Raw genomic sequence first — 14,155 nt, 5'->3', positions numbered from 1 at the left:
TTTGTCATTCAGTTATCATCTGAGAGAGTGTTGTGTGGCTCTGGATGTTCTGGAACTCACTCTGTAGACCAGGCTGGCCTCGAACTCGGAGATCTGCCTGCCTCTGCCTCTGCCTCTGCCTCTGCCTCTGCCTCTGCCTCTGCCTCTGCCTCTGCCTCTGCCTCTGCCTCTGCCTCTGCCTCTGCCTCTGCNCTGCCTCTGCCTCTGCCTCTGCCTCTGCCTCTGCCTCTGCCTCTGCCTCTGCCTCTGCCTCTGCCTCTGCCTCTGCCTCTGCCTCTGCCTCTGCAAGGGCTGGTTTTAAAAGTGTGTGTCACTACTGCTGAGCAAGTAGAATATTCTTTACATAAAATGTTTGAGAACAAAAGTGTTTTTTTTTCTGAGTGGTAAATATGTGCATACCGTAATGAAATATTTTAGAAAAGAAACCAACATCTAAATATAAAACCACTTATGCTTCACAAACACCTCATATAACCTGAAGGAAATTTTATACTAAAAAATTCTTAAGCAAAAACAATATTGCAGCATTGTCACCGCAAAGATTTTTTGAAAGGTTGGTTTATTTATTATTTTATGTAAATGAGTGCTCTATCTGTATGTACATTCACTTTCCAGAAGAGGGCATCAGATCCCAGGATAAATGGTTGCGAGCCACAATATGGTTGCTGGGAATTGAACTCAAGATCTTGGGAAGAGCAGACTGCTCTTAACATCTGAGCCATCTCTCCAGCCCCTGAAAGATTTGCTTTTATTTTATGTGTATGAGTGTTTTGTCTTCATGTATTGTGTGCATTGCATGCCTACAGTTCTTGTGGAGCCCAGAAAAGAGCATCCCCTGGAAGTTGGGTTACAGACAGTTGTGGACTGCTATATGGGTGCTGGGACCCAAATCCACATCCTCTGCAAAAACATCAAGTGCTCTTAACCACTGAGCCATCTCGCCAGCCCTGGCAATTTGATAACAAATTGGGGGGGGGGGGAGAGGAAGAGAATGAACTTAGGATAAACAAGGAAAGGCAGGCATACAGTCCAACAGAACCTACCATGAGATGGACTTTACAAAAGTCACCCAGAGTCCTCTGGAACAACGAGAATGGAAGTTTGGGTCCCCTGTTTTCCTATTTCTGCAGTGTGTACTCATCTTGCATGTTATCTTTCAGTTTGTTTTTATCCAAGGCTTTGCTATGTAGCCCTGACTGCCCTAGAACTCTGTAAACCTGGCTGATCTCTAACTCAGAGACCCATCTGTCTGTACCTCCAGAGTGCTGGAATGAGATGTGTGTGCCACCAAACACAGCCACAATCACCCTTTTAAATTTTACTTTTATTTATTTATTTGTATGTATGCATTTGTAGGCTTGATTGCCCATGTGCGTGTGTGTGGAGAGCAGATGTCAGTGTTGGGAGTCTGTTGCCCTCCACCTTACATTTTGAGACAGGATCTCATGGTAAGCCTGGGGCTCCCTGTTTCGGCTAGACTGGCCTGCTGGGGGCTTGTTAGTAAATATAAGAATGTTTCTTTTGTGACCTACACTATATATACACATGTGTATTTTCTCCCAAATAAATTCTAATTCTTTTGTTTCAGTCTTTAACTTCTAGGCACTTCCTAAAACAGATTCTACATACCAGACCAGATTTAATTTCTTTACCAATAAGAAAAAAATAACCTTTAGGATCATTAGAAAGTTTCCATCTTAAATACACTACACATACTAATTGTTCCACCTGAAGACACTTTCCGTTTCTAAATTGTTGTCACCACCTAAGTTCCAAGTTCGAGAGGCCATGGTTTAGAAATAATTTTTCTGGTTATCTAAGCACCCCTATGGGTCAGTGTATTGAAGTCCTTTCATTTTATGTTCTCTTGTTATCTATTTCATTGAAGTTTTAACTTTCCCAGGTTGGAGGTGTAGGTCAGTCACCTTTGACACTTCCTAGTATCACACCATCCACAAGTGGCTCAAGCTGGTGCCAAGAACAAGAACCGGTCAAAGGGGGCTCCCTGCTTTCACTGCTTCCTTTAATTGCACTGCTGAAGATGGACTGGGCACGTATGTCACAATGATCACTCTCTACACATGAGATGACCTCCCAGAACTCATGCCTGCCTGTTGCGACTCAACAAAGGAAATCTGTAACGCTGGGCCCAATAAAGCATTGGCTCAGGGATACGATACCCCCTCATGTTCCTTTGCCTCTGTGTGTGGCCTCTCTGTGTTCTGTGCTGATGTGTCTCCTAATCATTGAAGGGATGTTCTCCATCCAAACTTAATACAGTCAATCATGTTGCTAAACATTTTATGTGCATTAAATAAACATTTTACAATGAGTATTAGAAGAGTTACATAAATAACATTTATATTTTTAAAAAGGATTTTTCTGACTGTAAAATAAATGAGTAATAAACTTGAAGGAAACAAGATGATTACAGACATTTGAAAAAGTCCAAGCAAAACAATTGTGTTTTGGATCAGGAGGTTAAGGGACCAAAAATAAATGGAAATACTTAGCAGGTATATGCACAGGACCTGGCGACATAGAGGGATGCCTGAGATGACTGCATCAAGAACTCACCAATGATGGATGGTTTAAGAACACTTACTGAAGATTTCTCCCCATCCCTTACATTCCTAAGAGCTCTTTGACTTGTGTGAAATCTTCCATGTAGAGTACAGTGAACAATCTGGTTGAAAGCTAAATTCTCTGATGAATGCTACAGGTTCGTAGGCGGCTAAAGGGTTTGCCATGGGGGACACAGTTTTACAGTTTCTTTCCAGTGTGACACCTTTGGTGGCAATTAAGGGATGACTTTGTCCTGAATGCCCTTCCACATTTCTCACATACATAGGGCCTCTGACCACTGTGAAGTCTCTGATGCTGAGCACGGGAGGAGCCATCACCAAATGCCTTTCCACATTCGGTACATTTGTAAGGCTTCTCTCCAGTATGGACCCTCTTGTGTCTTATAAGATAGGCAGTATGTGTGAAGGTTTTGCCGCATTCGTTACACTCATAAGGTTTTTCTCCTGTATGGATTTTCTGATGTCTGGCAAGATAGGTACTTCTTTTGAAAAATTTACCACACTGCTTACATTCAAAAGGTTTTTCTCCCGTGTGGTTTCTCTGATGAGTGGTCAGCTGAGAACTCTCCCTAAAGGTCTTCCCACATTCCTTACATTCATAGGGCTTTTCTCCAGTATGAATTCTTGAGTGAACAACAAGGTGTATACTCTGCCGAAAAGCTTTCCCACAGTCCTTGCATTTATATGGTTTCTCTCCAGAATGTACTCTTTGGTGGCCAGTGAGTGACATGCTGTGGCTAAAGGCTTTTCCACAGATTCCACACTTGTAAGGTTTCTCGCCTGTGTGAATCCTGTAGTGTACAGTCAGGGATGACCCACTGCGGAATGCTTTTCCACACACGTGACACGTGTGTGGTTTCTCTCCGGTGTGAATTCTCCTGTGCAAAGTTAGTCCTATGTGAACACTGAAGACTTTCCCACAGTCAGTGCAGTCAAATGGCTTCTCTCTGGTATGATAATACCTAAAGTGACGAGTTAGGGACATGCTGTACCTGAAGGCTTGACCACACTCAACACACTGAAAGGGCCGTTTGTCATTGTGACACCTCTGATGCTGAGCAAAGGTAGAACTGTCCCTGAAGGCCTTCCCACATTCCTTACACTTATAGGGTTTCTCCCCCGTGTGAATCCTCTGATGCTGAGCCAGGTGGGCAGGCTGCCTGAAGGACTTTGTGCACTCCTTACATTTATACGGTTTTTCTCCAGTGTGAATTCTTCGGTGTACAATGAGGTATGAATTCTGGCTGAAGGCTTTCTTACATTCCTCACACTCGAAGAGTTTCTCGTGGGTGTGTGTTGTGTGATGCTGAGCAAGGTGGTGGCTCTGCTTGAAGGCCTTTCCGCACACGGTACATTGATATGGTTTCTCCCCCGTGTGAATTCTCTGATGAACAGTAACAGATGAGCTGTGTGTGAAGGTTTTCTCACATTCATTACATTTAAAAATGGTCTTCCCTGCCCAGATTTTCTTGTATTTCCGAACCTTGGGATTTTTGGAGAAGCTTTTCTTATTTGACTTGTGAGTATAAATATTCTCTTCTACACTATCCAGACGGGCAGATTTTAAAGATTTGCTGTGTTTGTAGCCTATTTCTTTAGTGTGAGTTCTTTTGTGAGTGACTGTTTCTTTCAGGTTAAATATTTCTTGACTCATCTGTCTATCAAGAAGGTCTTTGCATTTCTGCTTTCTTCCAGAAGTGAGAGACTCACAACCAACACTTGTAATGTTCTCCACTGACTCGTCCTCAAACGCCAATTGCCTCAGAGATAATTCTTGTGTCTTCTGTACAGATTCACCACCTGAAAAATGTAAAGCAAAAAGTCTTCTTTATCATCTGCTATCTAACAAAAGCAGCACTTCAAGTGGAGTAATTCCCAACGATTTAATAAACTCCATATAATTGCATACACGTATTTCAACTGGGAAATGTGCAAGGATGTCCCTGAGAATAAGAGCTTTGTGGTAATCTTGGATGAAAAACTGCATAAGTTCACAGCATAGAGGCGTAAAGCACACCTCTGGGTGTAGATGTGAGGTTGTTTCCAAAGCCATTAACTAGGGAGGTGACACCTTCCCTGGAAGTGTCACTATCCAATAAACTGGGAGATTGAAATAAAGGAAAAAGAAGGAGGAAATTCTGTAGCAAGGGCAGGCTTCTATTTGCTTTCTGGCTGCCATGACTAAATAGGTTTCTTCCACCATGCCCTTCCTCCATGTTTCTTCATGGCCACCAGTCCAAAAGCAACAGAGTCAGCTGGCCATAGATGTAAACCTCTGAAACCATGGGCCAGAAACAAAAACTCTTCCTCTCTTAAGATGTGATAGAAACAAATATGGCATCAGGGAAGAGATATCGAACAACATGGGGAAATGACAAAGTAAATGAAGAATAAGATGAGGTCCTAGAAGTCATTTGTAATGATAATGCTAATTTGACCAGAATACAAATTAAATTCACTTCTGTAATGTCTCCTACCTTTAAAAATATTTATTTATTTACTCATTCAATATGTGTGAATGATTTGTCTACATGTATGTCTATGCACCATGCACATGCCTGGTGCCTACAGAGGCCAGAAGATTCTCCTGGAACTGGAGTGGCAGACAGTTGGGAGCTGCCATGTGGGTGCTGGGAATGGAACCCAAGTCTTACCCACTGAGGTAGCTTTCCAGCCTCCTGTTTCCTACTTTTGATTAATTAGTATATATAGTTAAGTTCACTTAGTTTAACTACCAATATATTTAATTACTATTGCTTCTTGGAACTCTCTAGAGATTCCCCAGCAACCACACACGCCACACCATGCTTCATGACTTCCCTTGGGATTTAAAGGCAAGTGAGCGAATAAAATTTCACCATCAGAAAACAGTGCTCCTAAGTAAACCTTTATGTGTTTGTGTCTCAGTACACCAAACTCTTTCTCACACAACTCAGGTTTCATAGTAAGGGTTTTTCTTTCATTCTCTCACTTTCAACAACATAGGAAGAGCATCACTTTTCAGGCCAGTTAATATGGGGGTTTAGAAGCTGGAGAGATGGCTCAATTGTCTGCTCTTCCAGAGGTTCTGAGTTCCCAGCAACCACATAGTGGTTCACAATCAGGTATGCATGCAGACCTAACAAGCACTCGTATACATAAAATAAATGATTGGACCTTAAGAAAAGATTGCTTTAAAAAAAAAGTATGGGGCTTTGCTGTTATCTGCTGATTAAGAACAGGTGTCTCAGTAAAGGACTATGGAACTGAGATTGGCTCCTGAGCATGTCTGCAGAGGATCACCTTGACTGTCTGAATTGATGTGGGAAGATCCAGCCTAAATATAGGCCACAGAATTCTCAGCTTTGGGGCCCTGGACAGTGTTGCAGAATATTTGATCACATTGGGAACTCCAAGATTGTGAATGGGAAAACTTGTTGTAATGTGGCTCAGCTCTAGCACACACCTTTGATCCAAGAGCTAAATAAAGTCAACCCTACATCAGGAGGCAGAGCAAGTAACCAGCCAACAGGGAGTGAGCATAAGTAAACAGAAAGGAGGAGACAATGAGGAGAACGGTATTTTTTTATGATTTATTTATTCATTTTATGTATGTGAGTACACTGTAGCTGTCTTCACCAGCTACACCAGAAGAGGGCATCAGATCCCATTCTAGATGGTTGTGAACCACCATGTGGTTGCTGGGAATTGAACTCAGGACTTCTGAAAGAGCAGCCAGTGCTCTTAACCACTGAGCCACCTCTCCAGCCTGAGAACGGTATTTTTTAAGACAACATGGAGAAGGAGAAAGAGGCTTTTTCGTTCTGGGGCATCAATGAATAGGAAGGTCAGCTGGGTGGTTTCTCTGCCTCTCTGAGCTAGCAAACTGTCTGTCACCCCAGCATCCAGCTGGAGTCTTCATTGGTAAAATTGAATGTTTGTCTTTAAAACAACAGGATTGTATATGAGTAGAGAAAGCTAGCTTCATAGCAGGCAAGCATGCTTCCTCTCTCTGCTCTGTGGCCAGCTGTTTCAATGTCCTGCCGATATGAATTCCTAACAATGATGGACTACCATGTGCAACTGCAGCTGAAATAAACACTGTCCCCTTAAGGCCACTCTGGTCAGGGCGCCTCATCACAGCAATGGAAGCAGAACTAGGACATCCTCCTCTGTACACAATGACTTACTACAGAGACACACAAGCAGAAAGTGGAAGGGAGGAAACTGCAGCTCACACCCGGGCTGCTAAGGCTTAGGAAGAGTTTCTGGGCAGCCTCAGCCCAGGTAAGGACCTCTGAAGATAGATGGCAGAGCCATTCCCTAGAAAGGGTTTTCAATCTGCTTCTTGAATTCTCACCTTGTACTCTGCTTCCTGTCACCTGACCCTTCACCTCCCAAGGCTCCTTCCCATGTTCCAATAAGGAGATTAGAGATGGTTTGGAAATGCAAGCTCCTGCATAAAAAAAAAAAAAAAAAAAAAAAGACACAAAAATAGGCCATGTTTTGGTTGTTTGGATTCCTAAGTTCGCTCCTTAAATTTGAAGCAACTACAAAATAAAAAATCAAACCCATTTGATATCTATCTTATGATAGACTGCATAAAACTCTGGAATAGTCTGGTAGCCAGCTGTCAACAGTCAACCCTACAGAAATTATATTGTTTCTTATGGAGTGGAGGAAGGGCAAGAACTTGGCTTGGTGTTTTTAAAGGGCCATCACAGTAATAAATGAGGTATATATTTTTTAAATAGCCTGCTAGGAGACAGGTGTAAAGAGATGTCTCAGTGCTTGGGAGAACATGCTGTTCTTGAAGACCTAGGTTCAATTTACAGCCCCTAGCAGCCCAGCAACACCTGCAACTGCAGCCCCAGGAGATTTAAGACCCTGTTGTGCATGCAACTACACTCAATGTACATACCTCCACATAGTCACATATACATTTTTTTTTTTTTTTTTTTTTTTTTTTTTAGACAGGGTTTCTCTGTGTAGCCCTGGCTGTCCTGGAACTCACTTTGTAGACCAGGCTGGCCTCGAACTCAGAAATCCACCTGCCTCTGCCTCCCAAGTGCTGGGATTAAAGGCGTGTGCCACCACGCCCGGCTCACATATACATTTTTGTTTCATTTTTTGAATCAGGGTTTCTCTGTGTAGACCTGGCTGTCCTGGAACTCACTCTGTAGACTAGACTAGCCTCTAACTCAAGAGATCCACCTGCCTCTGCCTCCCAAGTGCTGGAATTAAAGGCATGTGCCACCACTGCCCGGCAGCAGGTACATATTATTTTTTAAAAGATTTGTTTATTTATTTATTTATATGAGTACACTGTCCCTGTCTTCACACACACCAGAAGAGGGCATCAAATTCCATGACAGATGGTTGTGAGCCACCATGTGGTTGCTGGAGATTGAACTCAGGACCTCTGGAAGAGCAGCCAGTGCTCTTAACTGCTGAGCCATTTCTCCAGCCCACATATTTTTTTTAAATGTATTTTTTTAATTACAAATGAAATCTCTTTATAAAACTAAAATAAATGAATTGTTAAAGGATATTAGAGATAGTTTGGAGTCTGAGTCAAATGAACTACATGTCTAAAACAGAACAAAGCACAGTAGCTTGTGATTGTAAAACAGAACAAAGCACAGTAGCTTGTGACTATAACCCTAGCACTTGAAACCCTGTATGAAAACAAACAACACTCTTCAGAGGACAGTGACAGGATCCAGAGCCTCTGCAGCTTTTACTTTCAATGTATTTCCCAGGCTCAGAAGGGTCTATATTAGTATCTGTAACAGTAAGCATCTGCAGATATTTTAAGACGTTGGGTTTTACTTATTTATCATAAATTAATAAAAAGATACATATTTGGGGGTCAGCGAGATGACTCAGAAAGTAAAGCGATTTGCTACCAAGCCTGACGACTTCAGCTGATCTAAGTTCTGTAAGTCATAATCCAATTTGTATGTGACATGCCCTACACACACACACACACACACACACAATCAATGCAATAAAAAAATTAGGATACATATTTGAAAAGTGATTTTCCATTTTTTTAGTAACCAGGCCATATTCTTCCCTAGCCCTGTTACTTTCTACCGGTTTTGAGACCTTGAGGCTTTCCAGTGGCCAGGCGCCTCGCCTTAGGACCGCAAACCTCTAGGTTCCACATAGAGAACGCTCTAACTGCCCTAACAGCAGGACCACTCCAACACACACACACACACACACACACACACACACACACTCATACACGCATGCTCACGATCGAGTAAAAAGCCCCAAGCTCTGAACTTGAAATCCCACCAATCTCCACCCTGGAAATCTCTGCTACAACTCCCCCACCCCCAACCCGTTCCTCCAAGAAACTCTACACAATGTCTGCCTCCCCTCAGTTCCCTGCTGCTTCTCACCCAAGCAAAGGCAGCCACCCTCTAGTGTCTCTCCCAGTATATCTCTTGTGTGAGATTGGTTGTGCTATGAAACGTTTTAGAATTCTTTTCGTCCTGACTGCCAAGATACTTGGAGAAATCTCCCTGCACCCCCACCCCCATCCCCAGAGCTGTTAAATCTTTGGGGAAACCTTTCCCCTCTGAGCTGTAACACACTGGGAAAGTCTTTCCTCTCAGAGGTGTAACAGTTACACTGACAAGAATAGCAGAACTGTAACATAAAGGTAATATAGAACAGAGGTGCTACCACAGTTCCCACCATGTTTGCAGTTCCACTTGCCTAAAGATATGACTGCCAGTATCTGATATATGTCAAATTCATAGACTGCATCTGAGTTTTTCATCTAAGCCCGACACAATAAACACAGATTTGGTAATAAAAATATGAAAGGTGACTAAGAGCAGCTTCTGGACTATCCACAGGAAGAGGGATTGCTTACCCACAGAAACCAAGTTCCGATAGTTCTCCAGCACCACAGTCCTGTACAAACTCCTCTGAGCAGAATTCAGCCACTCCCACTCCTCCTGAGAAAAGTCTATTGCAACATCGTTGAACGTCACTGCTTCCTGAGATGATACAAGTACATTTGCAAATTTTTGTTATGTTTTTATTCTTTTGTTTGGGGGAGAGGGAAGAGTTCCCCTTGGGAGTCAGTTGCTAATGGAGAGAAGACACAAGGGACTACATCTTGCACCACTGCACTTATTAGAAATGTCTGGAAGTGCAAATATGTAGATAGAAAACAAACTATAGTTGACTGGGAGTGGGACAGAGATTAAATGTAAATGAGAAGGTGTTTCTGTCCAGGAGTTTAAAGCCAGCTTGGCCAACATGTTGCACCACCTCCTACCATTTCAAAACAAAAAGAAAAAGAGTAAAATGACTCATGATGAGTGAGAGAATATTAAAAAACAAACAAACAAACCAACAAAACACTCCTTTTCTCCTCCCACACTCTCAAAACATCCATGATCTCTGATGATCAAAATATGTGGGATCCGCCCACCTGGAACCAGGCAGCTCTACTGTGGGAAGCAGGTGGAAGGCCTCGAATCTAAGCCAATCCTCACACACATTCCCCAAACAGTGTCAGGTATCACAGGCTGAGGGTTGAATGTCACAAGACTTCCTCAAATTCAGATGCCAATTACGAGCTCCATGTTATAACATGCATGTGGAGGGATACATGGGAGGGGCTTTGCATGTCCATCTAACATGGAACCCAACTCACACCAGTACTGAGATAGATACCTCTGTTTGCTGTAAAAGGAAACACATCTTCTGACAAGGCACAGTGGCACACACCTTGAATCCTTCTACACTGGAGCGTGAGGCAGGATGGTTGCTACAGGTTTGAAGCCAGCTGGGCTCCATAGTCAGACTCTGTCTCTCATCTCAGTACTAATCAAGCCCAACCCTCTTTAACTTTCAGGATCCAACGACGCACATCCAAGGTGGTTTGACCATGAACTAGTTAGATTCTACATCATAAAAGAGTGCGTAAGAAGCATGAAGACAATGGGGTTCTGAGTGGGCTCTACACCTTATCACAGTTATTAGTCACCTACTGGGCAGTTAAGGTTAAGGACAATGTCTTGTGGGAGAAGGGATGGCCAAGCCCCGGAACAGACTATTGATCAGAATTTCCCAAGTAGCATTACTAAGTGCTAATCAAGACCCCTTCTCATGGAAGATAGAAGATGTAAACTAACCTGTAGCATGGCTTTCATTAGTTCAACTGTCATGTCTTGTCTCCTCCTGGTTTCTCTCTTGGAGAACAACTGTATCCTGGGAAGTCCAACCTAGGACAAGAGAGTTTAGTTGAAACCCAAGGTCTTCACCGTTCCCCCAGCATTACCAGTGTAAATGGTTCCTTATCTTTCTTTCCTCCCAGGTTTAGCTGGCTGTGAGCAAGCATGATGCTTCACCCTCACTGTCAATGTGACTGGATCTAAAATGACCTACAACATCAAGCTGGGAATCCGATCTGTGTGATGCTCACCCATTATCAAAGAAGCTTCCTCTCGCAGGAGATGAGAACTAACACAAAGACAAGCTCCTGGACAGTGTACACAGAGCGAGAGATCTTGGAACACTCAGTCCTAAATGGGATGTCTTCTTCCAACCCATCCTCTCAGGGATTAGGGAACTATATGGTAGAGGAGGTAGAAGATGGAAAGATCCAGTGGGGATGAAGGACACCAAGGAGAGAGTGTGTTCTAGACACAATAAACTCACAGACACTGTGGTAGCATGCATAGAACCTGCACGAATCCAAGCCAAAAGGGGTCCCAGTGCTGAGAGCGGAAGTACAAGTGCAGAAGCTATCAACAATCATCAACCTCTACCAATCGGAGTCTCACCAAGGATACAAACAATGCTCAACGGCAGGCTTCAAGGCAGCAGATGGCCAATACAAAATGAACTCAATGGAAAGGTTTTTTAAGTCTCATAATGTTTTGCTTTGTCTGGGCATTTTCTATACCTTACTGATCGGTTGCCTATATATCATTATGGTTTCTGATTTTGTGTTTTTCTGGGGTTTGTTTGTATGTGAGTCTGTGTGTTTCTCATTCCCCTTCTTTGCTTTTTTTCTGTTTTGTTTTGTTTTGGTTTATCTGTTTTATTATCTGCCTGCTTGTTTTGTTTTCTAAAGAGAGAAAGAGAAGCCATGAAGCTGGATGGGTGAGGAGGAACCATGACCAAAATATATTTATGAAAAAATATTTCAAATAAACAAATAAACCACAAAATCTCACAGGAGACATAATGCTTGGCATGTCCATGAAGGTGTTTCCAGTGACCATCCCATGGGCTGAGATCTCACATTAATTTAAAACAAAAACAACAACAAATCAATAACAACAACAACAACAAAACCGACAAAAGAGGCAAGTCAGCTATCAGTTCATGGCTCTCTGTTTCTAGCCTTCAGAGGCAATGTCTCCTCACACAGTCTCCTCACACTCTGTCACTGTGACTTCTGTGCCATGACAGATTGTGTTCAAGTCCTGATTTTTTTTTTTTTTTTTTTGGCGGGTGTGTGTGTGTGTGTGTGTGTGTGTAAGGGGTCAGGGATTTTTGTCAGAGCAATGAGAAGAGTAACTGATAGCTGGCCACGCAGTCACTTGGAGTAAAGCAAAATACTTAATCACTCCCTTCCATCGGATGGCAGTCCGGCATTGTTATCCCGAAGGCCCCTTCCTGTTATCTGGTCTGACTGCACATAAAAAGTCCTACAAAGTAGTTATTTCTTCCTTCCACTTTATAGGCAAAGCTGGAATTGTTCTCTGTGGAGGTTTCTGATCTATGGTTTAGCATGGTCAGCTTGAAATCCTACTCTTAATGCCACCACACCTAAGGGTTTCTATCTGTGGTAGCTTTAATACGATTGGCCGATAGGGAATGGCACCGTTAGGAGGTGGGAGTGAGCTTTGGAGGTCTCCTCCTATGCTCTGGCTCCACCCATTGCAGAAGAGAGCTTCCTCCTAACTGCCTGAGGATGCCTGTCTCTCCTGGTTGCCTGCAGATCAAGATGCAGAATTCTCAGCTCCTCCTCCAGCACCATGTGTGCCTGCATGCTGCCATGCTTCCCACCATGATGATAATGGACTGAACCGCTGAACCTGTAAGCCAGCCCCAATTAAATGCTGTCCTTTGTAAGAGTTGCCTTGGCCATGGTGTCTCTTCCCAGCAACAGAAACCCTAACTAAGACACTATCTTTCTCTACCCTGAACCCCAGGGCCTTCACTTCTTTCTCACTCTGGAACAACAGAACTTTGGGAACCAGTTCCACTACCGTGTCACATCTGTCCTTAGCTCACTCGTTTCCTCCTTTCTGACCTAGTTTAGACGGCTCAGCTCAGCTACTGCAGCTTCTTGAATGCTTAGATCTAGGATTCTTAACCCAAGCAACACACAGTTGCAAACAGCCAAACAGAGAAAATCTAATGCTGGGGGCCAGAGAGATGGCTCAGCAGTTAAAAGCACCAACTGCTCTTAAGGACCTAGTTCAGTTCCCAACTACCACAGGGCAGGTTACCACCATCTGTAATTCCAGTATCAGGGCAACTGTTGTGGGAAATAGAAAAAAAAAGAAAAGAAAAGAAAAAGAAAAAGAAAAAGAAAATCCTGCCAACTCTCCTGCCCCACCGGGCACATTCCCACTCTAGTACTGGCACTGACAGGCCACAACATTGTGTCCCAGTGGGGTCCTGCTCAGCAGGTTCTTGATGCCAAGCTACTCTCTCCCAGCTAGCCCCCACTACGCTTGTCCCTGCGCCACTAGTTCTTCCTAATGCATAAACCCATGTAGTAACTAAATGGGACCGCCAACCTCGCGGTTGTATCTCACAATACCCAGTACCCCAGTAGAATCATGACTCTTAAAGGTTTATAAATCAATAATATCACAATTTAAAAGATAACAATGCAATAATTTCAGAGCCAATTGATAATGATAAAAGCTTTATCCCAATATTTCTAACCTTGTGAAATATAGCTACTTGTGGCTGGTAAATGCCATGTAGATACACGTCTGAAGCCATCTTGGTTCTTCTTTCTACTCCCTCTCTCCACTCCCCACTCTTCGCTCCACCCCCCTTTCCCTGTCCAACCACAGACCTCCTCTGCAGTAATGTAATTGGACAGGGAAAGTCCTGTGACAGGGAACCAATGTCTTTGTTTGGTTTTTTTGGGGGGGTTGTTTGTTTGTTTTTCGAGACAGGGTTTCTCTGTGTAGCCCTGGCTGTCCTGGAACTCACTTTGTAGACCAGGCTGGCCTTGAACTCAGAAATCTGCCTGGCTCTGCCTCCCAAGTGCTGGGATTAAAGGCCTGCATGCGCCACCACCGCCCGGCAGGAAACCAATGTCTTATTCTGGTCTCCAAGGAATACACGTGGTACACAGATAAACATTCAGGCAAAACACTCATACACAGAAAGGTAAATAAATCTTTAAAAAATATATAATGCTAACACAATATTGTAGTGAATATCTGCAATCCAAATATTACTAGTCTAAGGCAGGGTACTTCCCAGAAGGGCAAGACTAGCCAATGAAACCCTGAAGAAAGAGGAGGAGAAGAGAGAGAGAGAGAGAGAGAGAGAGAGAGAGAGAGAGAGAGAGAGAGAGAGAG

The 14,155-nt window shown here is 43.3% G+C and overlaps 1 protein-coding gene across 1 annotated transcript in view; it reads right to left on the bottom strand.

The window, feature by feature from the left end:
- Positions 1–1,399: 1,399 nt before the first annotated feature.
- The window catches only part of LOC115031500 (zinc finger protein 471-like), a 17,795-nt gene continuing 5,039 nt past the window's right edge, over positions 1,400–14,155 (bottom strand). The window contains exons 2-5 of the mRNA XM_029479240.1: positions 10,730–10,819; positions 9,457–9,583; positions 6,925–7,020; positions 1,400–4,385 (exon numbers count right to left, since the gene is read on the bottom strand). Of these exons, the coding sequence (XP_029335100.1) occupies positions 2,764–4,385; positions 6,925–7,020; positions 9,457–9,583; positions 10,730–10,762 (1,878 nt within the window). The 5' untranslated portion in view covers positions 10,763–10,819 and the 3' untranslated portion in view covers positions 1,400–2,763. The remainder of the gene's footprint in view (positions 4,386–6,924; positions 7,021–9,456; positions 9,584–10,729; positions 10,820–14,155) is intronic.

The sequence above is a fragment of the Mus caroli genome, chromosome 7 (assembly GCF_900094665.2).
Source record: "Mus caroli chromosome 7, CAROLI_EIJ_v1.1, whole genome shotgun sequence".
In the NCBI taxonomy this organism is placed as follows: Eukaryota; Metazoa; Chordata; class Mammalia; order Rodentia; family Muridae; genus Mus; species Mus caroli.
The sequence above is the reverse complement of the archived record's forward strand: the minus strand, read 5'-3'. Positions and strand labels throughout refer to the sequence as shown.